The 27,286-nt window shown below is 49.5% G+C and overlaps 1 protein-coding gene across 2 annotated transcripts; it reads left to right on the plus strand.

The window, feature by feature from the left end:
* Positions 1-287: 287 nt before the first annotated feature.
* On the plus strand, positions 288-26,517 carry WDR91 (WD repeat domain 91). Of its 2 annotated transcripts, none has more exons than XM_039860610.1 (15): positions 288-457; positions 1,839-2,018; positions 2,571-2,778; positions 4,425-4,507; positions 5,408-5,538; positions 6,664-6,829; positions 14,008-14,163; positions 15,919-16,109; positions 16,903-17,053; positions 18,438-18,532; positions 18,683-18,851; positions 20,944-21,052; positions 21,834-21,946; positions 23,282-23,479; positions 24,441-26,517. In XM_039860610.1, the coding sequence occupies exons 1-15, from the start codon at positions 335-337 to the stop codon at positions 24,603-24,605; spliced, it is 2,238 nt and encodes a 745-aa protein (XP_039716544.1). In that variant the 5' UTR covers positions 288-334; the 3' UTR covers positions 24,606-26,517. The 2 variants fall into 2 exon arrangements, with proteins under 2 accessions (XP_039716544.1, XP_039716545.1); XM_039860611.1 differs by having other exon boundaries at positions 1,839-1,877.
* Positions 26,518-27,286: the final 769 nt, after the last annotated feature.

The following is a 27,286-nucleotide window of genomic DNA, read 5'->3' on the forward strand; positions in this document are numbered from 1 at the left end:
TGCCCGCCTCGTGACTATCTGGGATGTTCTCCAAGGTTCAGCCCTGTTTGAACTGGACGGCAGCCGCCACTTTCAACAACTCAAAGATGACAAAGCCGCCTCCAGCGCTGCCAGAAAACTCGGGAGAGCAGCGCGTCTTCCAGTAGCTCTTCGGAGAGGGTGATGATGACTGGACAGCCGGGCGGGGCTGGGGGCGGGGCCTGGGCGGGGCCACAGGCGCGCGGCGCGCGGTGCGTGCGGGCTGGTAGGCCCGCGCCCGGCCCCGCCCCCTACGGGCCAGGCCCCGCCCCTCCGTCCCTCGCCCGCCGCGGACCCTCACGGCGCTGGCGCAGCGATGGCGGAGGCGGTGGAGCGCACTGACGAGCTGGTCCGCGAGTACTTGCTCTTCCGCGGCTTCACGTATACACTGCGGCAGCTGGACGCCGAGATCAAGGCGGACAAGGAGAAAGGGTTCCGGGTGAGAGGCTAGCGGGCGCGGCGCGGGCAGAGGCGGCCCCAAGGGAGCCCGAAGCGGGCTCTTCCCCGGCACTGCCCTCCAGGGCGGGAGCGGCGCTGTCACTGAGCTGGGGGGGTGGGGGACATTCTACTTCAGCGCGTCCGGCCCTCTCTTGACAGATGAGGAACCGAGGCCCTGAGAGGGGACATGCTTTGCCTGAAGTTGCCCAGCGCTTCAGGAGCATCCCAGAGGCTGGAGCCCAGGTGTCCTAACTCCTGGTCCAGGGCTCCGTCCTCCACCCCAGCCTTCCAGCAGGTGCTGGCCAGTCGTTGGCCAGGATGGCAGTGAGGTTTTAGGAGCTAAGGCAGGGTAGATGGTTGAGTTTTGGCAATAGAAATATTCAGTAGTTAGCTTTCTGTGGCATTTGAGAGCAAAGGGGTCCGTAGCCCAAAATGTTAGCTGGGTTCAAGTATCTGCAGTGTTTATTTAAAATGGCCTTATCAGTGATTCGTTGGCAAGTTGGTTCAGCAGTCGAGGAAGACCTCATTGCATATTTTAATACATTTTACTTACCCTGCTAAGACATGATTTTTCGTTGAGAAGTTGCTGGAATTTCTACAGGTGCGATTTGTGGGTATGTTTGCTGACTTCACTTGGGGCTGGCAGGTGACTTGAGAGAAGCAGTGAGCTAGCAGCAAGAGTGCTGGAGGGGAGCTAGGAGACTCAGGTTACTGTCTTACCGAAGTTAGTAACTACTTGGTTGCAAAAGCAAAGCGTTTCAGCCCTCTAGACCTCAGTGTCCTGATCTGTAAAATGGGAGTGTAGGATTGGTATCGGTATCCCAAACCTTTTGAAAATTGTGTAGTCTGGTGTGATTGCTCCTCACGAGGAGGTGACTTCTTTGGCTGACACTCTGAGCAGCTTTAAGGGCTTTGGTGGTGCTTGAGTGACTTGAAGGAGTCAGTGCACCTCACCATGAGCCTTGAAATCCTGGGATGGTGGGGCTGAGAGGAGATTGTCCTTGCTTTCTCTTTTTTTTTATTTTTTGAAATCTTAGGCAACTGAGACCAGACAGTTGAAGTCTGGTCTCCCATTGCCAAGTTGATTGAGGAAGTCAGAGGCAGATCCAAGACTGGATCCAGATCTCCTGCTTCCTGAGTCAGCATTTTTACACCTGAAATTTCCACGCTTGCTAGAGGATCAGCATATCTAACATGAGAAAATAACTTAAAAGCTATTACATTAATATATTTTGAAAGTCTTATAGATTGCTAACTTACAAAAAAAAAATTTTAACACCCAGAAGCCCCAGTAAGAGGAAAAAGCTGCATTAACCGTGGCGTGAACGGAGAATTCCCTTCTGTCCTTCACCACCTCTTCCATCGCTTCTTCCCCTCACCAGGTGGACAAGATTGTGGACCAGCTGCAGCAGTTAATGCAGGTATATGACTTGGCTGCCCTGCGGGATTACTGGAACTACCTGGAGCGCCGGCTCTTCAGCCGCTTGGAGGATATGTATAGACCCACCATCAACAAGCTGAAAACCAGCCTGTTCCGCTTTTATCTCGTCTACACAATCCAGGTGCTTGTTCGTTCAGGGTTTCCTTGATTCAGAAATAGATTTTCTTTTCTTTCTATGTTACTCTTGGAAAGGGTGGAACAGTCAACAGTGCAAATTATTTTTTACTGTTTTCCTACTTTTTTTTTCCCTTTCTCATCTGCAGGTCATCTGACTTTTCTTCCTCATTCCTGTTTCCCCTCTTGTTTTAAGCACACAAACCTGAGTGGTGTTTTAAAGAACATAAGTAGCTGGATTAAAGTTTGAATAATAAATATTATAGTTGACCTGGGGAAATAAGTCACTTAGATTATTTGACAATCAACTAGAAATTAATTTTTAGAATTGCATTTTTCACCAGGACTTCAGTTTAATCCAGCTTCTTGAAAATCACAAGGAACTTGAGAAAAGACTGATGATTTCCTTTATTTTATGGAGTTTGTAGATCATGTTTGGCCACTTACCTCTCAGGCTGATTGATATCCAAAGGCTCTCTCTGTTGTGCAGTGATGAAGAATCTTACCTCTGGACTTCTGTGTCTCTCCCGTCTTTGCTACCTCCTCTGTGTCTTGGCAGACAAACAGAAATGACAAGGCTCAGGAGTTCTTTGCAAAGCAAGCCACGGAGCTCCAGAACCAGGCCGAGTGGAAGGATTGGTTTATCCTGCCCTTCCTGCCATCCCCAGACACCAACCCCACCTTTGCTACCTACTTTTCTCGACAGTGGGCCGACACCTTCATTGTGTCCCTGCACAACTTCCTGAGTGTCCTCTTTCAGTGCATGCATATCCTTTCAGCTGCCTGGGGCTGTGGGCCCAGTCCGAGGCATCCAAACAGCGTGATCAGTGGCCACTGCTCTTGATGCAATCATTTTTTCTACAAAATGCCCAAAGCTCATTGTCATGTATCATGTGAAGGGGGCTGGACAGATTGTGGTTATTTTTGTCAGCAGGCCAGGGAACCATAAATCGTAGTTCTGATGCTCTGTTGCTGAAGTAATAGCTGACATGCATGGGTGTGGGGATCGTAGTAGCAGTGGGGTGCTGGTGCTAGGCTCTGAGAGGAGCCCTCAGATAGGGCTGAGGTCCTCTCAGTAGATAACAGGGCTTGGTAGGCAGTTGCTTCTTAGTGAAAGCAGCCATCTTTGAAAGCACTTCCTCTGTGTCCCCCAGGATATCACTTGCCTTTGCTGGTATTTTGTAGCAGGTGAGAACGCTTCTTGGGCAGGAACTTCCTCCCTGTGTTAGTATTTGGGTCACTCTCTCTAGCAGTGACCTCAGTGTTCCTCAGCTTGCCAGAAAACAGCAGCTGTAAGAATGTATGTGTGGTTATTTAAAAGAGAAAGAGTGTAAATAATTTACAGCCTACCACACTGACCATTTTGTCACGGAAAGCCTGAGATCCCAAGGCCGGAGACATCATCCGTTGTTGTTCGTGCTCTCTAGGCTGGAATTCTAGGGGAGGTGCAGGGAGTCTGGTTTGAATGGGGCTGCCTGGTGAGTCACTGATAAATGGGGCACTGTGGAGGCTCACCCACAGGCCAGGCGGCCGTTTTGGCCTCTGGGAGGAACATCTGTCACATCTGTTGGAGGGAGGAAGGGTGCCCTTTCCTTTGTGTAGTGGCTGGGTGTGAATTCCACTCTTGCCAGCTTTGCCTTTTATCTTGTGGGGCTGCCGCCCTTCATCTTGAGGGCTTTCAGACGGATCCAGCAGGGGGCTCAGAGCAGAGGAGGGCATGATACGACCACACGGGCCCTCTAGGGACATCGAAAATGTCACTCCTGGTCTCTTCAGTGCAAGACAGTGTCCTGCAAACTGGGTCACGCACATTTGAGCCGCAGTTCACTTTCCCACTGCTGAAGCCCTGCCTGCTTTGTGCTCCTCCCAACTGAAGCTGTTTGAAGTGGTTGAGAAAGACTGACACCCTGACCCACAACGTGGATGTGCATGGGGTGACGTGTGGCCGTGCAGTCTGCAGAAAGCTTTCTCAGTCTAAACCTTTGCCAGAGGGAGGTTCAGTCTGGGGAAGGGAAAGCTGAGTGACCGATGCTTCTGCCCAGCTGGTAGAGCAGCTGGCCGCTGGGCTCGCTCTTAGCCGAATGTCACTAAAGCTTAGACTGGCCGTGTATCCCACCGGATACAGCTCTTTACTGCTGGTATTGGGAGAAAACACTCAGGTTTGGATTTATGACCTCTCTGCGAGCTAGCCAGGCAGATTGTCATGTGTCTGTGAGTCTGAACAAAGTGTCTGTGAGTCTGAACAAAGTCAGGCCAGGCTTGGCCTCAAACGAGAGACTTTCATGAAGCTGTGAAGAGCTCACAGCCCCGAATCTGTACTCCGTTCCCCACATCTCACATTCAAGGGTGATGCTACTGTGTCAGGAGCTTGGGAAGGACTCGTTTCGCAGGCTTATTCTTTAACTTTGTGCACCAGTCCCCGTGATCCTGAACTTTGATGCGGAATGCCAGAGGACTAACCAGGTTCAAGAAGAAAATGAAGTTCTGCGCCAGAAGGTTGGTTCTGAACTCGCTTGCTCCTGGGGAAGTACTTCTGCTTTTCGTGCGTGAAAATAGGTAGTGGCACTGCAGGGCTGATTAAATGTAGGAAAGCACTGATCTCAGATGAAGGTGAGTCACCAGAAAGTCAGTGTTGGGGACTTGGGGGTTGTACCGGTCTCTGAAAGCTAGAAATGAAGTTCAAAAGTAATGAACTTTTCAGAGGGAAAAAAGACTGTGTGCATCCATGCTACCTGACGGCTAACCTGTTTTCCTCCGTCTGTTTTGTGCCTCTAGTTATTGTCCACATATATCCACATCTATATTGTTTACAACCCTGATATAATTTAATTGTTCTACTCAGCTCTGTGTGGCAAAATGATAGAGCCTAGGGACTCACATGTGCCTGTACATTTTGCCTGTGGAGCATTTATCTGTCCTTGAAATTAAGATAGCTTCAGCAAAAGGAAGAGTTTCAGGAAAGGGAAGATTATAAACTGTTTAGGTTTGAGGGTTTAAGATTCTTGGGTTTTGGGTGCGTATTTCCATGAGAGTTCCAAAGTCTGATTTTGTAGATTCCCAAGAGCAGAGCAGGATTGGGTGGAGCTGTATTTCTCAGTGAATTCAAGAGGAAGCAAGTCAGATGATAAAAGGGAAGCAAGTCAAATGATAAAAAGAAAAAAACCTGGTTTTTGTACATCTAGTGGTTTTTAGTTTCTCACCTCATTGTAGTCCAGTCACAACTTCCACTTGCCCATTTTTCTAGTCTGCAGTGAGCAGAGTGAGAGACACCCTGCGCTGAGGGCCAGTGGCTTTTTGAGCCAGTGAGGTCGGGTGTTGGGTGCGATGTGTCTGATCTTCGCCAGTGAGGGTAGATGAGGTGAGATCATTGATTAACTCAGCCCCTTCTCTACGTAGCTTTTTGCATTGCAAGCCGAAATCCACCGACTAAAGAAAGAGGAGCAGCAGCCAGAGGAGGAAGAGGCCTTGGTCCAACACAAGTTGCCTCCTTATGTCTCCAACATGGACCGCCTGGGGGACTCAGAACTGTGAGTGCACCTCGCCTCCCCTCTGTCCCCTGTGCTCTCACCTCGGAGCACCTCGCCATGGCGCCCCTGCTCCTGGAGCTGCGGAATTGCCAGAGAGCCTCCTGGCACTCCCTGTTCTTGCTTCCTAACTTTCTGAGTAAGGTCCCCTGGCCTTTGAGGTCCTTGGGCAGTTGTTCCCCACCTCCCAGCCTCTGAGCCTGCCCAGAAGGAGGGGCAGTTGCATAGCTCTGCCAGGCCGATGCGATGCGCCCAGCCTGGATAAATAAACACAGCTGCTGTCCTAAAGCCTCAGGAAGTTTTTGTGCATCGAAAGCAGCACCTGACAGTTGAAAACATTGGCATCCATAGGTGGGACGGGTTTCACAGCAGAAGCATGCTTCCGTGTGAGGGCTGGAGAGGTAGGCAGGTTGAGAGAGAGGTATGAGCGACCTTAAAAAAAATAGCCAGCTAGACAGAAGTCCCAGTTGATAAAAATAACAGCAATAGCAGTGGCGGAAAGGGAGGCACAGAGAGGTTCCCGTGAATGAGTGGGCGGTGAGTAAGGATGCAAATGCGGACAGTCAGATTCCAAACCCACGCACGGCCAAATACTGTACCGGGTGAAACTGTTCAAGTGTCTGAGCTGGAGCCGTCCAGTGGAAATAAAACGCAAGCCAAAATGTCATTAAAAAATTTTAGTAGCCAACGTTAAGTAAAAAGAAAGAAGCGAAGTCGATTTTAATGGTATATTTTATTTAGCCCAACAAATCCAGATTTTCATTTCAAACATGCGATGGATGTAAAAGAGTATTTTGAGATATTTAACACCTGTTCCTGCTGACTCCTGAATCCCAGGGTGTATTCCTGCACGCTGTGATTTGGACCAACCCATTTCGGGGGCTCAGCCACCATGGCTGTTGGACAGCCCCGCTCTGAGCTTTAGCGGGGCCCTCACAGGGGAGCCGCAGACCTCGCCGTCGTGCCAGGCAGGGCTGGCCCCCCTTGGTACACGGATGGAACTGGGGATGATGCCGCCTGGCTGAGACCCTGGTCACCGGCGCTGTCCGCAGCCCAGCAGGTCTGTGCTCCCGCTTCTCCCAGACCCCGCCCCCGGCCCGTGACCTTGTGTTGTGTCTGCTTGTTCAGAGTCATGGTGTGCAGCCAGAGGAGCACTTCCCTCTCCCAGTCACCTCGTGTGGGCTTCCTGTCCTCACTGCTGCCTCAGAGTAAGAAGAGTCCATCAAGGCTGTCCCCTGCCCAGGGTCCCCCTCTGGCTCAGAGCACGGCCAAGAAAGAGTCCGTTAGCAGTCAGGTAAGCGCAAGTCCCGCCTTTCCGACTCTTGCCTCTGACACCTGACCGTCCTTCCAGACCTGCTAGTGCAGTGGAGACGTGTTCACCCTCCCTTGGGACCGATTTCATTGGAGTGCTGGTGAATGCGAAATTCACATCTCATTCCCTTTCCGCCTCCTTCCCTGCCTTTCCCCTCACAGACAAGTGATGGCTCTGCAGGATGAGAATATAGATAAGACTGTAGTGGAGGAACTGAGGGAACAGGAGGAAAATCCACTTAATGCGTTCCCTGCCCGCCCTGTCTCCTCCTCTCCGGCTGGAACTGCACAGGCAGAATGAGATGGGAGGCAGACGCGCGCATGCCGACCGAGGTATTGCCAGATCTCAGAGCCAGGACTCACCCAAAGGGACTTCTCTCCTCCCCCAGCACACTGCCACTCTGACCACCGCTCGCACCCCTGTGTCACCTCCCAAAAGCCCGCGACATTCAGCAGGAGCAGGGGTGGAAGGCAGTGATAGAAAGTATGCTTTGAAGGGTCCCACTCCTTTGCTCCGAGATTTCCTCTACTTTCTGGAGGGCTTATGACTGATTTGGTGACTCAGCATGAATTCCAGCAATTGGAATTTTGAATTTTTGGTGATATAGTGTGTAGGTAGATCAGAAGAGTAAATTGGAGTTACTTCTGAAGCAGTGTATTTCTTTTACAAGTTGGCATTCATTGATTTTGCAAAGAATTTTCACTACTTTTTCACTTTTATAGAAGCTTGCAGAATTTCTTTTACGCCAGCTTATGTCCAAAACAGCTGAGCATCCCACTGAGTAGTTTTCCTCGCAGAGATGGAAGGAATTCATTGGTGTCAGAAATGCCTGCCAGAGGAGAAGTTAACAGACCCAGTGTTACGCTTTATTGCTTGGGTAGGGACCCTTTCTCTCTAAATATGTATGGATTGGTTACAGATAAAGTAAGCCATCATAGGCAGATAAAGAAAGTCCCGGCCCTCTTCTCCCGCCATTCTGGGCTTCAGAATAGTGGCACGTGATGCAGTGGTTTGGGGCTGCTCACTGCATCAGGGAGGCAGGGGTCTGTCCCAGGCTGCCATTGGGACATGGGGGCTTTAACTTAGCACTTGGGTTCACTGTTATTGTTGAAGCGCAGGCACTGAGTAGGACATCAGATAAAAAAGATCAGGCGCTTCGGAGTCAGGCAGCTCTGCTGTCCGCTCCGGCTCCTGGTTTACCACCCTTGCTGAGATTGCTTAAACTGACCCATTTTGCATGCGATGATAATAATAGTATTTATTTCCTAGGGAGAGAATTAATTGAGCTGATCTAAGAGTCCTTGGTATATGCAGTTCTTGGCAGATTATGAGTATCGAATGCATTTTAGTATTAGTTGTTGTGTTCATGCAGGTACCAGCCTCCATAGGCATCCGAGTCAGTTCTGAGACCTAACGTGCCAGTCATGCAAAATGAGTATAACCTTAGCATCCATGAATCAAAAATCGATTATAGTTACTCCTACGATTGTTTTTCTGAAATCCAAATATTAAAATTAGAATTCCAGTTCTGCGAATGTGGCTGAGTAAGTTTTCCTGTTGGCTCTGGAGATCTCTTTTACCGTGCAATATTTTATAAGTGTAATAGATGATGTAAGGGAACATTAGGTCCCTTGAAATGTGCATGAAATTATGCAATTCAATTGTACTGACTTAAAATGAAAGAAAACAGAGACGGGTTTTTGGGGGTAAGGCCTGTGGCCTTGTTCTTTATGTGTTCCAGCACTAAGTGTCACATGGTGAGGGTGAAACAGGATAGGGAAGTTTTTATGAAGTTCACTTTCAAGAGATGAGGGTGAGTGTGTAATTTGGAGCAAACATTCTTTACCTTGCCTCTAAAATATATTCAGACAAAGCATGAGTCACTGCATGGGATGTTAACAGAGCAAGGGTAGCCCTCTTTCTGTTTCCTGAATGGAGATGTCTACAGTCTGAAAAACCCCATAGTTGGGTCACTTGTTTTTTATCGATTTATTGATTAGATTTAGCATTGATGTTTCAATTCTAAAAAAATAACTAGTATATTTGAAGTACAAGAAAAATCATAGAATTCTAGAGCTGGAAGGAAGTTTAAAGTTCATCAGGCTCACCCTCCTGTTAAAGTAGAGGAGCGTATTCTTTGATCGATTGCCTCTTGTGATGAGGAGCTCACTGCTTGTCAGTGTGGGAACCTTTGCCTCTTAGTAAGCTGTTAGAAGCCTCTCTATAAGTTTTACTCACTGATAGCTTTGCCTTCTGGAGCTACTAGAGTAAAGCTTCTTTTAGGACAACCTTTCCTATCTTTTCCACACTAAGCACTCCCTGTTTATTCATCCCTCTCTCTACAAATTCCATCACTTCAGCATTTTTACCACTTGTGAGTGATCACCGTAGCTATTGTCATTATTACTGAAACGATCGTAGCATTATAGATGGCAAAATAGATGGTGATATATTCTGTGCTTTCAGTCTGAATCTAGAGGCAAAATTAAAAAAAAAAAAAAAAAAGGAAGTCGCTATAAAACCACGATTCCTATGGTTTTGGGATCTCTTACAGCAGGAGTCCTCAACCCCTGGGCCGCGGACTGGTACTGGTCCATGGCCTGTTAGGAACTGGGCCACACAGCAGGAAGTGAGCGGCGGGCGAATGAAGCTTCATCTGTATCTGCAGCCGCTCCCCAGCACCAGCATCACCACCTCAGCTCCAACTCAGATCATCAGGCATTAGATTCTCATAGGAGCACCAGTCCCTGGTGCCAAAAGGGCACCTCATCAGCAAGCTCACCTAGCCCGGGGTTTTACTACCTCCTTCCCTCCAGCCATAATTCCACCCCTTCCACACCCACTCAGTAAATAATGGGACCACAATGTTGTTATAGCGATAGTCTCTTATTGGCTGCAATGTAAAGAAAACAAAGGATCCACAGACTTCTGTATCTGTACCTCTTATAGTATCAAATTACTTCCTAGCTACCTAGACATCAGTGGTAAGAGCAGCTGCCCTTGGGGCTGTTTCCATGGATCTTAGCTGGATGGAGAAAAGGGAGCCCTCTTGTTTGTCCTTCCTTCTGTAATTTCTGTGTTGTGAGGGCTTGTCTTCTGGGTGGCTTTATTTTGCTTCAGGGGATGCCAAATGACTGGAACTTGTTTCCTGCCCCATTTGGATGACTGCCTGGCAAGTTCTATTCAGGGCACTGAAAATTAATTTATAGCCATCTCCAGAGTGAGATAAAAATATCGGTTAAAATACCTCTCCCGACCTGTAGGAGACAGGTAGATTATGATAGAATATGACTAAATATAATTTGGACCATTGCAATGTTACACGAATTTAGTAGTGAAGATTGTTATGAAGTTTGCTCTTAGAATAAGATTTCCAATTACTGGGTATGTCACAGTGAATGTTTATTTAAGTTATATACATTCGTAGCTAGACACAAGTTTAGCTTATTAAAGTGTTTTGTGGACAGCTGTATTCATCAGCTTTTAGCACATTCTTTTTTGTTGTCGTTCACTCTTGTTTAGTAAATAACGTACAGTTTAAGGAAAAGCTCTCTTTAAGCAGTATCTGATAGGTCACACTTAGGTCCATGGCTTTTTTTGACATAAACTGCCTGTCATTAGAAAGGCAGTTGTTAATTTATTGCAGTGCCTTTTAATGCCTGTTTGAACTTTTGTTTTTGAATACTGTCCAACCCCCAGCCGGATAATATCTTGGACAAATTCCTCGCCATCTTGACTTGTGAGAGAAGCACAGCCTTATACTTCTTCATGTTGTGTTTTCTGTCCTTGCTGGGTAAGTGTTGCAAGTGGATTTTGTACCAGCGAGAGGAATTCGAAGTCCATCATAAGCCTCTCTGTACCGTCCGTGTGGGCCGTTGACTTGAGCACTCTTAACGCCGAGTGTTGAAAGAGGAAAAGACAGCACTTATCAGGTGTGGGTGATAAGTCAGGACGAAGAGGCTGTCTGTCTCCCCTGTTGCCTTTCCCACCGCTGGTTCCAAGGGAGGGCCCCTGTGGTCTGAGTACTTCTGCTGGGCATGGATGCTATTTTATATGGGTGCTTTCCCTTTTCTTCTCAAATATTCAGTTTAAAGATCTCTTGGTCAGGTTGTTAAATCTGTCATATCCGCAGGTTCCAGGCTTTTTGCGACCCCCTCACTTGACAGGAGCCCACTATTCTAGAAAACAACTGTCGACCCAGGACACCGATCTTCCGCTCAGCACTGTTTATGTAGCTAACTGTGGAATTTCCACAGCCACCTTTGGATTCAGAAAACATGGCCTCTGCTGACAGTTCTTTGGTCTCTTCTGTCAAAATGTTACAGCTTTTGGAATTCTTCATTTCTAATTTTATTTATTTGAAGTCTCTTTTTTTCTTGGTTAGTCTAGCTAAAGTTTGTCTCTTTGTTTATCTTTTCAAAAAAAAAACACCCTAGCTCTTAGTTTCATTGATCTTTTCTATTGTCTTTTTCGTCTATTTCACTTTTTTCCTTTCTTTGTAAATAACTTTGAGCTTAATTTATTCTTTTTCTAGTCACTTGAGGTGTAAAGTCAGATTGTTGATTTGAGATCTTTCTTTTTTCTTAATATAGGTGTTTATCGCTATGAACTTCCCTCTTAGAACTGCTTTTGCTGCATCCCCTGCATTTTGGTATGTTGTATTTCCATTTTCATTTGTCAAGATGTTTTTTGATTTCTCTTTTGATTTCTTCATTGGTCAGTAGCATATTGTTTAATCTCCAAATATTTGGGAATTTTTTAGTTTTCTTCTTGCAATTGATTTCTATTGTGATGCTTGATATGATTTCAGTCTTCTTAATTCATTATGACTTGTTTTGTGGCCTAACATATGACCTATCCTGGAGAATGTTCCATGTGTGCTTGAGAAGAATGCGTATTCTGCCACTTTTGGATGGAATGTTTTTAAATGTCTCTTAAGCCCATCTGGTCTAACATGTGGTTTATATCCAATGTTTCCTTGTCGCTTTTCTGTCTGGATGACGTAGCCCTTGTTGAAAGTGAGGTATCAAAGTTCCCTACTATATTATTGCTGCCTATTTCTCCCTTTTGATCTGTTAACAGTTGCTCTCTATGTAGGTGCTCTGATGTTGGGCGTGTATATATTTATGATCATTATATCTTCTTGATGAATTCACCCCTTTATCATTATATAATGACCTTCTTTGTCTCTTATTACAGTCTTTGGCTTAAAGTTTATTTTGTCAGATATAAGTGTAGTTACCCCTGTGAAATTCTTCAGTTTGAGCAGTTTGGCCTCTGGATCAGTAGATATGGGAAGGAGTCAGAGGATTTGTGTAATGAGGGTTGGCATCTTAGATCATGTCCTGGGGAGTAATGGAGACCATGTGAGCAATGCCGTGAGTACCTCAGAGCCTCTCGGTTATCAGTCGTCTTGACCACCTTTTGCTTCTGGGGAGGTAGTAGAAGGCTTTTTTCCAGTTTCTGAAACTGTGGAACCTATTCAGTGTTCCATGGGCCACAGGGTACTTCTCAAGAATGATAGAGCACGAGAGAAGGGCCTTATCTTGGTTATGTTATTTAGCTTCAGGATTATGCAATTTCTTATCTTTTCTATCCAGTGTCACTTTCTTCCATATGCTCCCTTCGTGGTACTGTCTTCTTCAGGTTTCTCAGAGCATGGGGGTTGCTGTCACATCTGGGTGTGAATTTCAGCTCTTTGAAGTTGTGCTTATGTAGAGCAAGTAACCCCTCTCAGCCTCAGTTCCTCATGTTAAAATAATGGAATAAGGGAATGTAAACTTCTTCGCATGGTACCTTGCATGTGGTAAACATACAATGAATAATATATATTGGTGCTATTTTTGTTATTGTTGATTTTCTTCTTAGATTATTTCTTTTATCTTGACTAAGAACCCTGCTTCCCCCAAACTAAGCTAGAATTCGGAGAATCAAGTACTTTCTCTAGAAGAAACATCTGTTACAAGCATAAGAAGATATCACTGGAGGTTGCTTCAGACAGAAAAACAAAAATAACAAATACCCTGTAGGTCAGCCACAGTTGGGCTCCAGTCCTTAAAAATTTCCTTTTTTAACTGGACATGGCTCCAGGGTTCCCAGGGGCTTATCTATATTGATCATCTTAAGTTGTTTTATGTTAACATAAGAATAAGAAGTAGAGGAACTAGAGAGTGACTTTGGGGGAATTTCTTCTTTTGACTTAGGTCTTGTGTATAAATGGTTGGCGAGGAGGTTGGTCTCAAACCTGAGTGGCTGTTTGCATCCATATCCCTTTGCTGAGAGTGTAAAAAGGAGGTGGGCGGTTTTGACCATCACAATTTGTGGGAATAAGGTTGGAAAAAGAGATCCCAGCCAGCTAAACTGGAAAGGAGATGAGGCGGCAGCTCCTCTTTAAAAGGCTCTAGATTATGGGTCTTCTCCCCGTGCAGGTGGAGTGGGGGTGATTGAATTCATTTGCTGTGCAACTCGGTTGGCTTTATCACCCTAATTATGAAAAGGAGCCAGAAGACACCAGTTTCTGTCCTGTGCAGTTCATCTCGCTCAGAGGTCCTTGAGTTTCCAACAGTTTCTCTTAAGGATTTCTGGTTGCCTACTAATCATTTCCAATACCTCAATCTTTGTTAACATTAGCTGGATTAGTCATACACTTGGCCCCAAACAAGAGAGGGTATTGTGTTTCTTTTTCCCTCTAGAGAGGTATGTTTTTTTTTCCTTTGTATTGCCCAAACATTTTTACTTATAAATGTTTAGAACACCTAGTGTGAGGCCTGGTCTGCTTTGTAGTCCTTGCTTTGTAAGCACTGATCTCTGCCCGCTCTGCTGAAGTGAATTGTTCTGATTAGATCAAGGAGATTACGTGTGTCTACCTCCAGGGGGTAGATATGGCAGGCTGAGGAGTGCTGGCGACCCATACTTATGACAGTGGGGAGTTGACAAAGGAGAGAAGGAGGTCCAGGCTGCTTGCGTTTCACTCTTGGCTTTGCCCACCAGCCGAGATACCGGAACCTTCTAACTACCTGCTCAGCAGGGCCAGGGGGAATCTTACCCAGGAGCTGGGCAGAGAAGACACTCCCTGACTTCTCTCCCCGTCCTGGCCCAGGTGTCATGGCTTGGGCACAGAGAGGAAGAGACTTTTCACCGCCTGATGTCTCGTTCTCCAGACCCTTAAGGCGAAGGACCCGGCGTGCGGGCCCAAAGATGGGAAGAGCCTCTTCAGCGGGCTGGCTACCGGGGAGGCCAGCTGGTCGCAGCACCGGCAGCGGCGCCTGCAGGATCACGGCAAGGAAAGGAAGGAGCTGTTATCTCTGACTCTGCAGGTATGGCTGTCCTCCGCCTCCCACGCATGCGTGTGGGGACATGCGCATGGCTGCTGTGGGGGGCCCTGGACGGTGGTGGGATGGTGCAGGGCCCACCCTTGCCTCCCTTGATTTCTGCTTCTCTAGAGCATGGTTTTGCCTGAGTGTAATCGCTTGCACTTTGGGCGTTTTGTTCATATTCTGCCTGGCTCTTCGGTGGTCCGTCTTCCTGATAGCATTTTTGTAAATAGAGGTCATTGAATGCCGACTGGAAATGTCCCCACAAGATGAGTTCTGTGATCAAATTGATTTGGGAACCCTTGCATAATGCGTCCTCCCTTAGGTTAACTCTGTATATTAATATAAGCATGTCACGGTCCGTCAGACTCGTTGGGACGAAGACCTGTTTCCCTTGGTGTAACCCAGAGTCTCCCAGGCTTGCTTGATCACAGGGTCCTTTTCTCCTGCACCCGAGGCCCACCTCCTGGAGTTGCTGCCCCAAGGGCCACGTGTCCCCAGCGTCATGCTGTGACCCAGGCCCTTGCCACACTTAGCCCTGGGACCCCTCCTCCCATCCCCCACTGCTGGGCATGAGTCACGGTCTGCTTGTCCTGGTAGTATAAGCTGCCTCCACTTCCGTCACAGACACCGGACGGAAGGCAAAAACCCAAGGGATTTACTGTCTGCGTTTCTTGCCTGTTACTTCTTGACCATTTATCTCCTAATTGGAGCTGCTCGCCTATTTTAAAGGCATTGCTGCTGATTCCCAGCCATGTCCTAGTGCCCATTCGATGATACTAGAATCCAGTCTCGTAGGATTCAAGACAAACCTGAGCTCGGCCACTGCCATCAGGCGCCTCTCTGAGTGCAGAGGTCTCGCTTCCTCTGTTGTTGTTGTTGTTGTTGTTGTTATGATTTTACTGTAGAACTGCTCCTCCTGTGACCCTGAGTAGTGCTTAGGGAGCCTCAGGAGCCGCAGGGGTGGCAGCACACCCTGGCTGATGCCCCCTGGCCTAACTGATGTCTGGGTGAGCGGGGTAAGTGTGGCGGCCAACACTTAGTGCGGAGACGGGGCAGCTGTGGACCGCGGGCGTGGCAGGGTGTATTGGGTGGTACACTCCAGCTCCTGGCCTTGCTCTGGCTCTGCTGCTGTCCTTGGGTCTCCACGCCTGGCTAGTCGCCTCAGTCTCTCGGTCCCCACTTCCTTGGAGGGGGTGCTGGTGGGCGTGCTGGCGTACTAGTGAGGGGCCAGGCTCACCTCCGACTGACCTCACTTCACACCCAAGTGCCGCCCTTACCAGCTCTTGACCTTGGGCAAATTATTTAATTTCTACTTTCAGTCTTAGTTTCCACAGCTATAAAACAGGGTTAATAATAGGATCTCAGATGAGTTTGGGGAGGATTGAGAGATTCAGTCATATTCACACAGTGCCTGGCACACTAGCTGAGTTTTGTTATCCTAGGCCTGGCCTATCAAGGCAGTGCGTGTCCTTAATCCCGTCAGCTGTGATAGGGAGGGGGTACCCATGGCCCACTAGTCCCTGGGCCAGGCCTGTGAGAGGGGCAAGGTCTCCAGGAAGGGGCTGTCAGTGGAGCAGGTTCCCCCTCTCCAGGGTGAGCGGGGTGTCGCTCTCGCAGTCCAGCGCTCCTTCTAGATCTCCCTCGGTGTGCTTCGGCCACACCTCGGTGTTCTGCAGTGTGTCCCCGGATGTGGTGAGTGGCTGGGCCCAGTGCAGACCTGTCACAGCTAATTTGTCCCCACTTCCTTTGGCCCAGTGCGCAGAGAAGAAGGCCGAAGCTAGTGGCCCGGAGGTGGAGTCCTGCCCAGAGCTCCACGTGGAGGCGCTGGAGGCGCTGACGCGGGCTGCCGCAGGCCCTGAGGGTGGAGGGGTCCGGCCCGAGCAGCCGTTCCTTGTGCTGGGGCAGGAGGAGTACGGGGAGCACCACTCGTCCATCATGCACTGCAGGTGGGTTCGGGTTGGGGGCGAGGCCCATCCAGGGAAGGTGCTGACCAGTGGCGGCCGTCTCCCCAGGAAGCCTGGGTTTTCAGGCTGAGTGTGAAGGTGCGCCAGGCCGGATGTGCGGGAAGTGGGCTGGTCCCCAGGGGTCTGTGGTCACCTCAAGAGTCAGAAGTGGGCTGCCATCGGGGAGTGGGGACGAGTGCTGCTCGGAGCTGCTGTTGGCCCCGTTAGCCTCTCTGTCCTTCTAACCGTGGGACTCTGAGTTTTAGTAACAGTTACCTTTTATTTGAACTCCCTAAAACTCACTCAATTTTAATTTGCTTTATGTTGGTACTTTTGGGTCAATATTTACGACTTACAGATTTTTACTTACTCATGCTAAAAACATGGCCTTTCATGAAGAAACCCTCATGGAGCGGTGTTCAGGGGCCAGTTGGGCCCGATGGGCTCCGGAGCGGAGGGGCAGGAGGCTCTCAGTCTGCAGACTGTGAGTGTCCGAGGTCAAGGCCGAGTGTCTGAGGCCGGGGCCGAGTGTCCAAGATCAGGGCTGAGCACCTCTTGCCTACTGCTCTGCCTAGTGTTTGCCGCAGGGCTCACTCAGCACGTAATAGGTGCTTCCTAAGTAGTTCTTGGACAAATGGATAAATGAAAATTTCTAGGCATAGTCCACACCCATCATTAGAGTGTAGGCATTTCGGGATTATTTTTTTAAAATGGTCGGAAAGTCAGGAAAGCAGCCATCTGAATTAGCTGAAGACTGAGGCGAGATGCTAACAGCTTCCTCTTTCTTTCATGTTAGAGTGGACTGCTCAGGGAGGAGGGTCGCCAGCCTGGACGTAGACGGGGTCATCAAAGTGTGGTCCTTCAACCCCATCATGCAGACCAAAGCGTCCTCCATTTCCAAGTCGCCGCTGCTCTCTTTGGAGTGGGCCACCAAGAGGGACAGGCTGGTGAGTGACATCTTGCCTCGTTGCCCGCTCTGTGGGCTAGGAAGAATTTCCCAGGGCCCTCCACCAGTGGTCAGGCACCACAGGCTGGGACGGGGCAGCCAAGCCAGACCCTCTCCCTCTCACTGGGGATTCAGGGACCACACATCCAGGACTGTCCCTGAACGCTCCTATTTGGGGGCAGCAGGGAGGTCGCTGGATTAACAAAGGTTGAAATGAGACTGCAGTGGGCCCTGGAGAACACTGTCCAGTCAGGCGGCGGAGGGCTCCTTCCTGTCTGTAGTGGTCTGGCTCGCTTTGCCTTCTGCCGGTGTGGAGAGCCTGGTTGACTTCCTGCTCTCCTCCGTCAGCTCCTGTCATCTGTCCACATTTTTAGCACCCCTCCACGAATATTCTCCGCTGCTCCCTCTTGCCGCTAGGACCCCTCCCTGTATTAAGCCCAAGGGGAGCAGCTGAGGCTGGTGGGGGCTGGTGCCGGTTTGTGGTTCACACGGGTCTGATTGCCTCCGGGAATAATCAGTGTTCTTTTTCCTTCTGGACTTTAGCATTTGATCGAGGCTTTGTAGTTCAGGAGGCAAACTTGATTTGTAGTTTTTTTTTTCATCGTATTCCATTTCAAGGGGATCATAGCAGGTAGCCCAGGGGCAAGCCTTGTTTTTTGATAATTTTGACAACTGCAGACACTATCCTTATGGGACTAGGGTCTCGGGGTGTACCCTGGGCCGGAGTTAAATTGCCAAGTGAATGCCGAGGTAGTAATACAGGTAGTATTCCCGGGGGATGCTCTCAGACCTGCTTCCGGTGCTTCCTTCTGGTCGTATTTGTTATTATCTTTGAAGCTTTTCACCAAATAAATCGCAAGTTCTTGAAGGCAAGGATAGTTTCGTCTGTTTTTTTCTGGAGGCCTTTACAGGCCCGGAGCCAGAGCTGTCCCCAGAACACATAAATGTGACAGTCGCCCAGACCCCATGACCAGCTCGGGCCAGGACCGGGACCCAAGGAGGTGATGGCGGGTAGATCAGGAGCAAGAAGCAAGGGTTGAAATAGCTGGGATTTAAAACTTAAAGAGAAGGAGGAAAGAACAGAAGGTCTCATTTAATCAGCCAGAACATTTCCAGGTATATCTGAGGTGATGCCTCTTTCCCAGCCACAGATTGCTTTTGTGTTTTTACTTCTTTTCAAGGTCAGCTCTGATGTCTTTATCTGATTGCTAGATGAGGTCCATTTTAGACAGATTTTACCTGAACCACCTGGATAAGTAGAGGGGGACTCACCCCTGCAGCCCGCCCAGACCCGTGCCTCACAGGACTGGGCCCAGCCCCCACACTGGTCCTCCCTGCCCATCCTGACTCGTGCTGTTCTTCTCACCTGCCTCTTCTCATTCCAGCTCTTACTGGGCAGCGGTGTGGGGACAGTGCGCCTTTATGACACGGAAGCCAAGAAGAACCTCTGCGAAATCAACATCAACGACGACATGCCCAGGTGAGCTGCGGGCCGCCCCCTCGCCGTGCTCTGCGGAGCCTGGTCCCTCGCTGAGCCCTGTGCCCCGTCTCCTGTAGCAGGACCCCGCCTCCCAGCGAGGCTCCCCTCCCTCTGTGGCGGGGCGCTGACCCAGCCCCACGTGTGTTGCAGAATCCTGTCTCTCGCGTGCAGCCCCAACGGGGCCTCTTTCGTCTGTTCGGCTGCAGCTCCGAGCCTCCCCTCCCAGGTGGACTTCTTGGCACCGGACATCGGCAGCAAGGGCACGAATCAAGTTCCTGGCAGGCTGCTGCTGTGGGACACGAAAACCATGAAGCAGCAGGTTCGGGCCCTGCCCCGTGGGTCTCCTGGGGCTGGTCACACTCCCGGGAGGGCACACGGCCTACGCTCCCCTCTGGTTCTGAGTCTCTTCCCTCTGTTCACTTGGGTCTCCTGATTTTTATTTGTGAGGAAATTTCAAAGTTTCAGTATTGAAAAGTAGTACTACTTCATTGGGTAGATTGCTAGCTACGTAAGTCATTCAGAAGTGTGCCCCAAGTTTAGAAGTCACACAGCCTACTAGGGGGCCCTTATGGCTTATTTAAATATTTTTTTAATTTAATTTTTTTTTAATATTTAAAGATCTTTTTGGGAGCAGTTTTAGGTTCATAGCAAAATTGAGAGGAAGGTACAGGGATTTCCCACGTACCCACATACCCCTCCACCCTGCTCTAACATAGGCACACCCTCTTGTATTATCAGCATTCCCCCCCAGAGTGGCCCATTTGTTATGACTGAAGCACCTACAGTGACATGTCATAATCACCCAAAGTCCATAGTTTACATTAGGGTTCAGTCTTAGTGTTGTACATTCTGTGGGTTTGGACAAATAAATAATGACATGTATCCGCCATTATGGAATCACACAGGGTATTTTCACTGCGTAAAAATCGTCTGTGCTTCACCTGCTCACCCCGCAACCCCTGGCAATTATGTGTCTGTATATTATCTCCATAGTTTTCCAGGGTGTCATAAAGTTGAAATCCTATAGCCTTTTCAGATTGGCTTCTTTCACTTAGTGTTATGCATTCAAGGGTTTATTAGGAAACAGCTCAAGTCTCCTTCTGACTCCCTGTTAACTTAGAATTGTATAAAAGTTAGGGCAACAGCTAGAGGTCGTGAGGACACATACATACTCTTCAGTGACAGCCCTGTGAAAGCTGATGATTCCATGAGGAATCAGGAACTGAGGGCCTGTCTCCACCCAGAACGGTAATAGGTGCAGCTGTGACCCTCAGCCCCGGAGAGGGTAAATGATGTTTAAACTCACCTGTGTAAAGGACAGCGATGTTTCTTATTAAAACTAGTTTTGGTGCTCAAGAGTGCTGCGGCCTTTATGTTGAGATATTTTCCCGATGTTACTGGACATTTGAAAGGTCCCTACCTTATAGGTGGGCTGTGTCCCAGGTGCTCAGTTTGTACCTTAATTGCATCCGCCTGTATAAATGGTGTTCATTCCCATTTGGAAGTCTCACAGGCATCTCAAGCCTATCGGGGCCACACCTGAATTCTTGACCACCATGCTATGCCCTGCTATGTCTGATCCTCCTCTCTAGTTCTCATCTTGACAAATGTGTCTCACTTAGAAACTGGGTGCTTTTCTGGGCCCATGCTTCTTCCTCACGCTATACAGTCAATTCATGAGCAGACATGATCAGTTCTACTTCCAGAATGTGTTTGCAGCCTGACCACTTCTCTGCATTTCCAGGGACACACTGAGGCCCGCCCTCTAGTGCCCCTCAGCTGGGCAGAGCTGGGCAGCTGCGGGACCCTCCTGCTGCGGCCTCCACCCGGCCTCCCCACCACCGCCGGGGGGGATGGGCAGACACCCACCGTAGCATGTCACATTCCTTCCTGCTTTTCCAGGTGTCCCATCCACATTCCCTCATGACCCTGTGCGCTCTGCCCTTCCACACTGCTCCAGACCCCTGGTACTTCCTGTCTTCCTCATCCTGAGCCACAGGCCCTTCCTGCCTGCTGTTCCCTCTGTAGGTTCTTACCGCACGCTATCTGGCAGACGTCTGCCCTCCAGCATCTGTTAGATGTTTTCCCTCACACAGCCCAGTTTAATTAGCTCCTTAATCTGGTTATTTCTCTCTAAGTCACTTATTTGTGGTTTGTAATTTTACGTTTCCCTGTTATTTATAATTTTTAAATAAATATTGAGTACATACAAAAGAATATTAAAATCATGGGGATGTGGTATAAGGGGAAGAAAAGCCATAAAATGGCACATATATGCCACCACGGTTTAAAGGTGGCACATTGCTAGAAGCCTCCCTAATCTCAGACTCCTTCCCCTCTCAGATGGAATTTGTCTTGAATTTTGGTTTGTTATTCTCTTACATTTAGTTTTTGTCTGTTTTTGTCCCTAGCTCCAGTTCTCCCTGGATCCAGAACCCATTGCTATCAACTGCACAGCTTTCAATCACAATGGGAACCTCCTGGTCACAGGGGCGGCCGACGGTGTCATCCGGCTGTTCGGTAAGCAGGTGTGCTCATGGCGCTCCTGGGCCCTCTTTGGCTGTCCCAGGGAAGAGCTGGTTTAGCCAGCTGGACCGGAGGCAAAGCCTCGGTTCAGGGTGCTCTCAATAGAACTTAACCATGGTCAGAGTCTGCTGTCTTCAGACCCTTGTAATCACGCTGTGGCTGATCCGCATCAGCGGGCGTGAGAGGGAGGGTGGGCTTCGCGGTCCTTCGGTCAGTCTTGAGCTGTTCCATCTGCGTCCTCATGGCCCAAGAGAGCCGAGAGGACATGCGAGAATGATGCCGTCCCGTCCCCTTGGTGCGTCTTGTTCACTCTTCACGGCAAAGTGTTGGAACAACGTACCTCAGAATCATCTGGCGTGCTGTTTAAAGATGCCCATGCCAGGCATGTCCCAGGAGAACTGGAGTCAGGGCTGGAGGTGGGACTAGGGACTGCATGTTCATCAGACCCCCCTAGTGGGACGTTACAGAGGCCTCTTAGGTAGGACTCCCCAGATGCCTCCAGCCTCTGCTCTACCTAGGGATTCCTGAACCTCTCTGTAGCCCCAATAAGATACGCTTCTATTTAAGGTAAGTTAAGAAGAAGACTAGAAACAGTGGAGTGGAGAATTAGCAAACGGAGGTGCCCAGTGACCCTGCTTCAGCAGGGGCCAGCCCCGTGGGCCGTCCGCCGTGGGAGCAGCTCCCACCCGCTGGGCGGAGGGCAGGCGGTGCTTCCCGCCCTGGCTGATGCCTCCCCGGGCCCGGCGGGAATCTTAGTGGTGTCTCCTTGCCCCAGACATGCAGCAGCACGAGTGCGCCATGAGCTGGAAGGCCCACTGCGGGGAGGTCTGCTCCGTGGAGTTCAGCTACGATGAGAACGCCGTGTACAGCATCGGCGAGGACGGGAAGGTAGGCGCAGCGGGGCTTAGGGCAGGTGCGCCCCTGCCTCCGGCTCTGAGAGTCTAGAGAGCACAGCATCATGGGCCGGGTTTAAATCCTGGCCATGCCGTTTATTAGCTCTGTGACTTTGGGCCTCTCCCTGCCTCAGTGTTGTCATCGGTAAAATAGGGAAAATAATAGAAATCGATCTCATAGGATCTTTGTGAGATTTAAATGAGTTCACTGGGAGCGGACTATTCTTATGAAAAAAATATTCTTCTCTCTCCTTGTTTTAGCAAAAATGACTCATCCCAGTGTGCACGGAGCAGTGGGATCTGGGTTTGGGGCTGGGATGTCCCTTGTTGAGCTTGGTCATTGGGTGGTCACAGCGTGGATGTGTGGAGTTTGCCAGGGGTCTGGGGACAGCTTCCCAGAGGTGGTGTTTAAAGGCTTGAGCAGAGTCAAGAAATGTAAAGAGGAAGGTGGGGAAAAAAAGTAAAAATAAGTGCCCCTTGTAGAGTCCTTCTGGAAGGATGTTTGGAAAGGGAGCTGAGGCTGGGGGTGAGGGTGGGGCTATGCAGAGGTGGGAGAAAGACTTGCTTTTCATGTATACTTTTTGGGTTTCATGCTGTTTATTTGTATTATCCATTTGAAAACAGTAATTACAAAATAAATTCTTCATTTGAAAAGTATGAGACGGGACTTTTAAATTAAAGCTTGGCTTCCTACTTATTTGGGTAGGATTCTCAATTAACAGGTAGTCACCCCCAAGAGGCCCGTCTTTGGGGTAATCTAAAGGATGACACACTCTACAGTGCATGAAGCTAAGTTTATAACCGACTGCTCATGTTCCGGTTGATTGCACTGCTGAGAAACGAAATATATTTGGAATTTGTCCTTTCTACTTTGTTCCTATGTCAGGAAAATCTAGTTGGATTCTAACCCTAATAGTAGTAGTACTACTAGTAGTAGTAGTAATAGTAGTAGTAGTAGTAATAGTAGTAGTAGTAGTAGTAGTAGTAGTAGTAGTCGTCGTCCTAACCCTAATAATAACAGCAGCACTCGCTTGAAGCACTCCCCTGCCTCAGAGATAGGACTCCATGCACAGGCCGTTGCCCACCCTTCTCTCCCAGGGTCAGGCCAGAGAGAAAGTGCATACTCTGATGTGAGGCTGCTGACTATTTTTCTGGAATTTCTGGCCTGAAAAATGCTTCAGTTTTGTTGGGAAGAGATGAGACTGGGTGGTCATCCCACTTCCTTTCCTGGTGTCCTGTGGACCCATCACTTCTGCGCTGGGGACTGTCCCCGCTCCACTCAGGCCGGCCCCCGCTGAGAGAGCGCTTTGGTTGTTCTTTGTGGTTGCAGTTCATCCAGTGGAACATCCACAAGAGCGGCCTGAAGGTGTCCGAGTTCGGCCTCCCTGCGGACGCCACAGGCCCCTTCGTGCTGTCCGGTTACAGCGGCTACAAGCAGGTTCAAGTTCCCCGGGGCCGGCTCTTCGCTTTTGACTCAGAGGGAAATTACATGCTGACGTGTTCTGCCACAGGGGGCGTCATCTACAAGGTAGCTGGGGGTGTCCTGGTGGGCCGGGAGCCTCCTCCCGGGAGTCCTGGGCGAGGCTGAGTGGCTGTCGCCATCCCTGCCCGCACTGGCCGTGGAAGAGCCCTTGACCCAGGTGGGCAGTGCCCGGGGCCCCTGTGTCGCGGGGGCTGATTCTCCCCCTGGGGAGAGCGGGCAGGGGTGGGGGCAGGGTGTGACACCTGTCCACCTGTCCTCTCTGCTCGTCCAGTTGCGCATTTGACAAGATTCGGCCCCTTTTCTGTCCATGTTCCTTAGCAATAATACCTATCATAGAAGACATTAAGAAATAGGGAAAAGGGTGGGCAGTGTGTTGGTTTGGGGGAACATGCCCCAAACAGGTAAGCGCTCACGTGGGCTGTTTTAGTTGCTCTAATCATGTAGAGATTTATTATTTTATTGGCAGTTCCGAGGGTCAAGGACATTACAACCCACGACTGAGACAAATCCTAGGGTGCGATTTGTCAAATCATGATATAAGTTGTCCACTTTGTTTTGTCTCTTCGTTTATCGGTTTGTTTTAATTCTCATGTCAGAGCTTCTCTGGTTCATGTACCTTTTTTTTTGTATAGTTGTTTGGAATTATAAATGTGTTCTATTTTACTAGTGTTATCAAGTAGATAAGTGGCGAGGTTTGTGTTCGAGTCTAAGCGCATATTTCTGCTGCCCCATAAATTCAGCTCTCGGCCTTTTAGAGCCTATCAGGGACTTGTTTTCCACTTAAGATTGGAGTAATCTTATGCCCCCTTCCCCCCCCCCGTAGTTGGGGGTGGGCATTTCCTGCTCCAAACAATTAAACAGATTTTCTGGAAAGGTGGGCCCGAGTGCCCTGGCACATTCTCACGTTGGGGTGGCAGCCCCCAGGCTCGGGGTTTGGTGGGTAAAGTGAAATGTGTTTGTGAAAGGTGTCTGCTCACACCTCCTCCTCTCTCCTATCCCCTTGCAGCTGGGTGGGGATGAGAAGGTTCTGGAGAACTGCCTGAGCCTAGGTGGCCACCGAGCGCCTGTGGTCACTGTGGACTGGAGCACGGCCATGGACTGCGGGACCTGTCTCACTGCCTCCATGGATGGCAAGATCAAGCTGACCACCCTCTTGGCCCACAAAGTCTGATGGGACCCGCCCTGAGGGACGGTCAGGGAGGAAGTGTTATTCTGGGGGTCGGGGAAAGATGAGACAGGAAGATGCTCTACTTCCGGCTCCCTGCCAGTGCAGGGAATCTTCAGGGAAAGGCAGTTTGGAGGCCCAGGGTGCTGTCCAGCTGCAGGGACTGGAACAGGTGCCACATGGAGTAGTGGCACAAATTCTCCAGAGACCAGCACGCTGGACTGTGCCAGAAGCACACTCCAGACGGCGGGAGGAAAGCTCAGGAAGCAGGAGAAGCATTGCGGCGGCTGCTCTGTTGGCCCAGGAGAGATTGACAGTATTTTGTATATATTTGCTCAGTTTTCTTTTTTCCTTTTTTTTTAAAGAATGTTCTTGTGGTTACATGGTGTCTCTTTCTGAAATGTATGTATGCAGCAGTGTCTCCCTTCACCTTTTGCCCTGTGACGGTCAGCCCAGGTCCCCTTCCCCAGCTCTTACCTCCCCAGCCACGGGACTGAGTCTGAGCCTGACCAGAGGTTCGCTTGTTGCTTTGCCATAGGAGGACATCCTCTCTGTTCCTCTCCATTGGCTAAGGTTTGTGTTGTTCCTGTTTCTTCAGGTTCAAGTCTAGGAGTCTGTAGTCTTCCTTCTCTTCCCTGAGAGTTGGGAGCTTCTCGGGATGAGGGTAGAGTCTGAGGCTTCTCCTGGCCTCTCTATCCTGTGGCTGTGGTTTCCTGGTACCCCCCCACTGTTCCTCCTCCCAGATTTCAACTTCACATGCTTGAGGCCGAATGGAGGCGCCACCAGCGCCTTCTGCTGGTCAAGGGCCAGAAGCCTGGATCGAGTGCTGGGCTGGAAAGAGTTCAGGCCATTCCCTCCGCGTCCACTGCCTGGCCCAGGCCACCCACTGCTCCCTGCCTGACCTTGAAGAGTCAGGTGCTCTCACGGGGTGAGCAGGAACGCTTGCATTCGCATCTGAGGCCGGGGGGCAGTCTCTGCCCATAGGCCTCGTGGTGGGAGTTCAGGCCTGGGTCTCAGCCTCCAACCCTTGATGGGGGCAGCCTTGTTGCCAAGCTGCTTGGAATAGCCACTGTAGAGCCCCTTTGGGCTTTGGCCCAGTTCTGGGGTGCAGGTCTGGAGTGCTACCTACTTTTGGAAAATCGTGAAGAAATTGGTACTATAGCTTTGGCTTCATTCTGCTGGGAGTTGGGAGGAAAGAAGGGTGGTATTTTTATGGCTCAATTATGACAGAAAACACCAGATACTTAGTAATAAGTAAGTTACTTACACGTTTTTACCCGTTTATACTCTAGTAATCCTCCCTTCAAATGGAGAAAACCAAGACTTTTCCATTTATAAATGTTCCCATCTTCTGCATTGAAACAACCACCTTGTTTATCTGTCCCAGTGACGCTTCAGGACATTTAAAAAGTGGTCGTGTGTTTTATTTGAGTGAGGGAATTCATTGACTAACTTTTCTTCCAAGTTTTTTCAGTTTCTGGCTTATTACCCAGTCTCTCTACTCAACACGGTCTCCACAGCTTGCCGCAGTGTTTTTAAGGATTGTGGAGAAACAAAGAGCACTCGAGAAGCTGTCTTTTCTCTCATTTCCTTATGCTCCAGGCTGGACACTCACCTCCCTCTTGTTCTGAGCTTGGCTCAGGGCTAGATTGAGGGTCCACCAGGAGGGATTGTGGGGGATTCTACAACACTGCCTAAAAACACAAACCAAAGCACCATTAACTTCTGACCTTTTGAAATTAGCAAATACATTTATTATGTGCCGCAGGCACCCCTGCCTCCTCCTGGCCTGTTTCTCCCCAACCCTTACTCCATCCTGAGTGCTTGTCAGCATGCCCTCATCCCGGGGGTCCTCCCTGTCCCACCCTCACCCCTGCAGGATGAGCCATCATCCTCCAATAAAGCATGTCAAAACTTAGGCTTACCTCTCCTTCACAACACCTGCTCGCATCTACCCAAGACCCCAGCAAGACTCTTCCATTACCTTGGGTGAGTGCAGCTAGGAGACCATTGAGCTAGTCCAGCCTCAGGCCCCCAAACCTGCGTGCCCAGTGCGGGCATGGGCCCTGGCTCTGGTGAGAGCCTTGGTGCATTTCCTCACTCACTGTCTCGAGACCTGTCTGCCTGCCTGCCCACTTCTGCTCCAAGGCCTTCGGCCCCCTGCGTGTAGCACTGAAAACGCTCCGGACTTGACTCCAACCCATCCAAAGCCCACAGCTCAGGTTCATCCCTGCTTGGGCTTCTCACCTTTTAAACAGAAAGGTTTTTGTGCAAACACACAGGTTTCCTGCTCCTCAGACTTCATTTTTCAGCTGGCTGTGGGAAGATGTTTTAAGGACACGAATATGGAAGGAGTGGTTTTAGTAATAGCAAGTATCCTCTGTTCCTTTATTCATAAAACAAAACGATGCACCTCCGCCAATTAGAGTTGGGTTTGCCCTGGCTCACAGGCTGTGAAAGCAGAAGATCCTGGAGGTCAGTGGCCCCAGTGCCTTCGTGGAACCAGAGAGAGGGCAGGTTTTGCCCATGTGGTTTGCCCTCCAGAAGCTGGAGTCAGAGCCCAGGTTTAACTGGCAGCTAGATGACCTTGATCCTGGGCTGGTTGGTTTTCTGACTTGAAACCAGTGATTTACCTCCTTAAAACTGGATTGACACACTTTCCTGGGCCAGCCTATATCTTTAGGATT

This window comes from Pteropus medius, unplaced genomic scaffold (genome assembly GCF_902729225.1).
Source record: "Pteropus medius unplaced genomic scaffold, Ma_sr-lr_union100, whole genome shotgun sequence".
NCBI classification, from domain to species: domain Eukaryota; kingdom Metazoa; phylum Chordata; class Mammalia; order Chiroptera; family Pteropodidae; genus Pteropus; species Pteropus medius.

Bases quoted from the DNA above. Each gene is read 5' to 3' on its own strand.
- WDR91 (XM_039860610.1), top strand. From the start codon at position 335: ATGGCGGAGGCGGTGGAGCGCACTGACGAGCTGGTCCGCGAGTACTTG. The intron at 16,110-16,902 runs GTGGGTTCGGGT...CTTTCATGTTAG, and splicing joins TCGTCCATCATGCACTGCAG to AGTGGACTGCTCAGGGAGGA. The intron at 21,947-23,281 runs GTAGGCGCAGCG...TTGTGGTTGCAG, and splicing joins GCATCGGCGAGGACGGGAAG to TTCATCCAGTGGAACATCCA.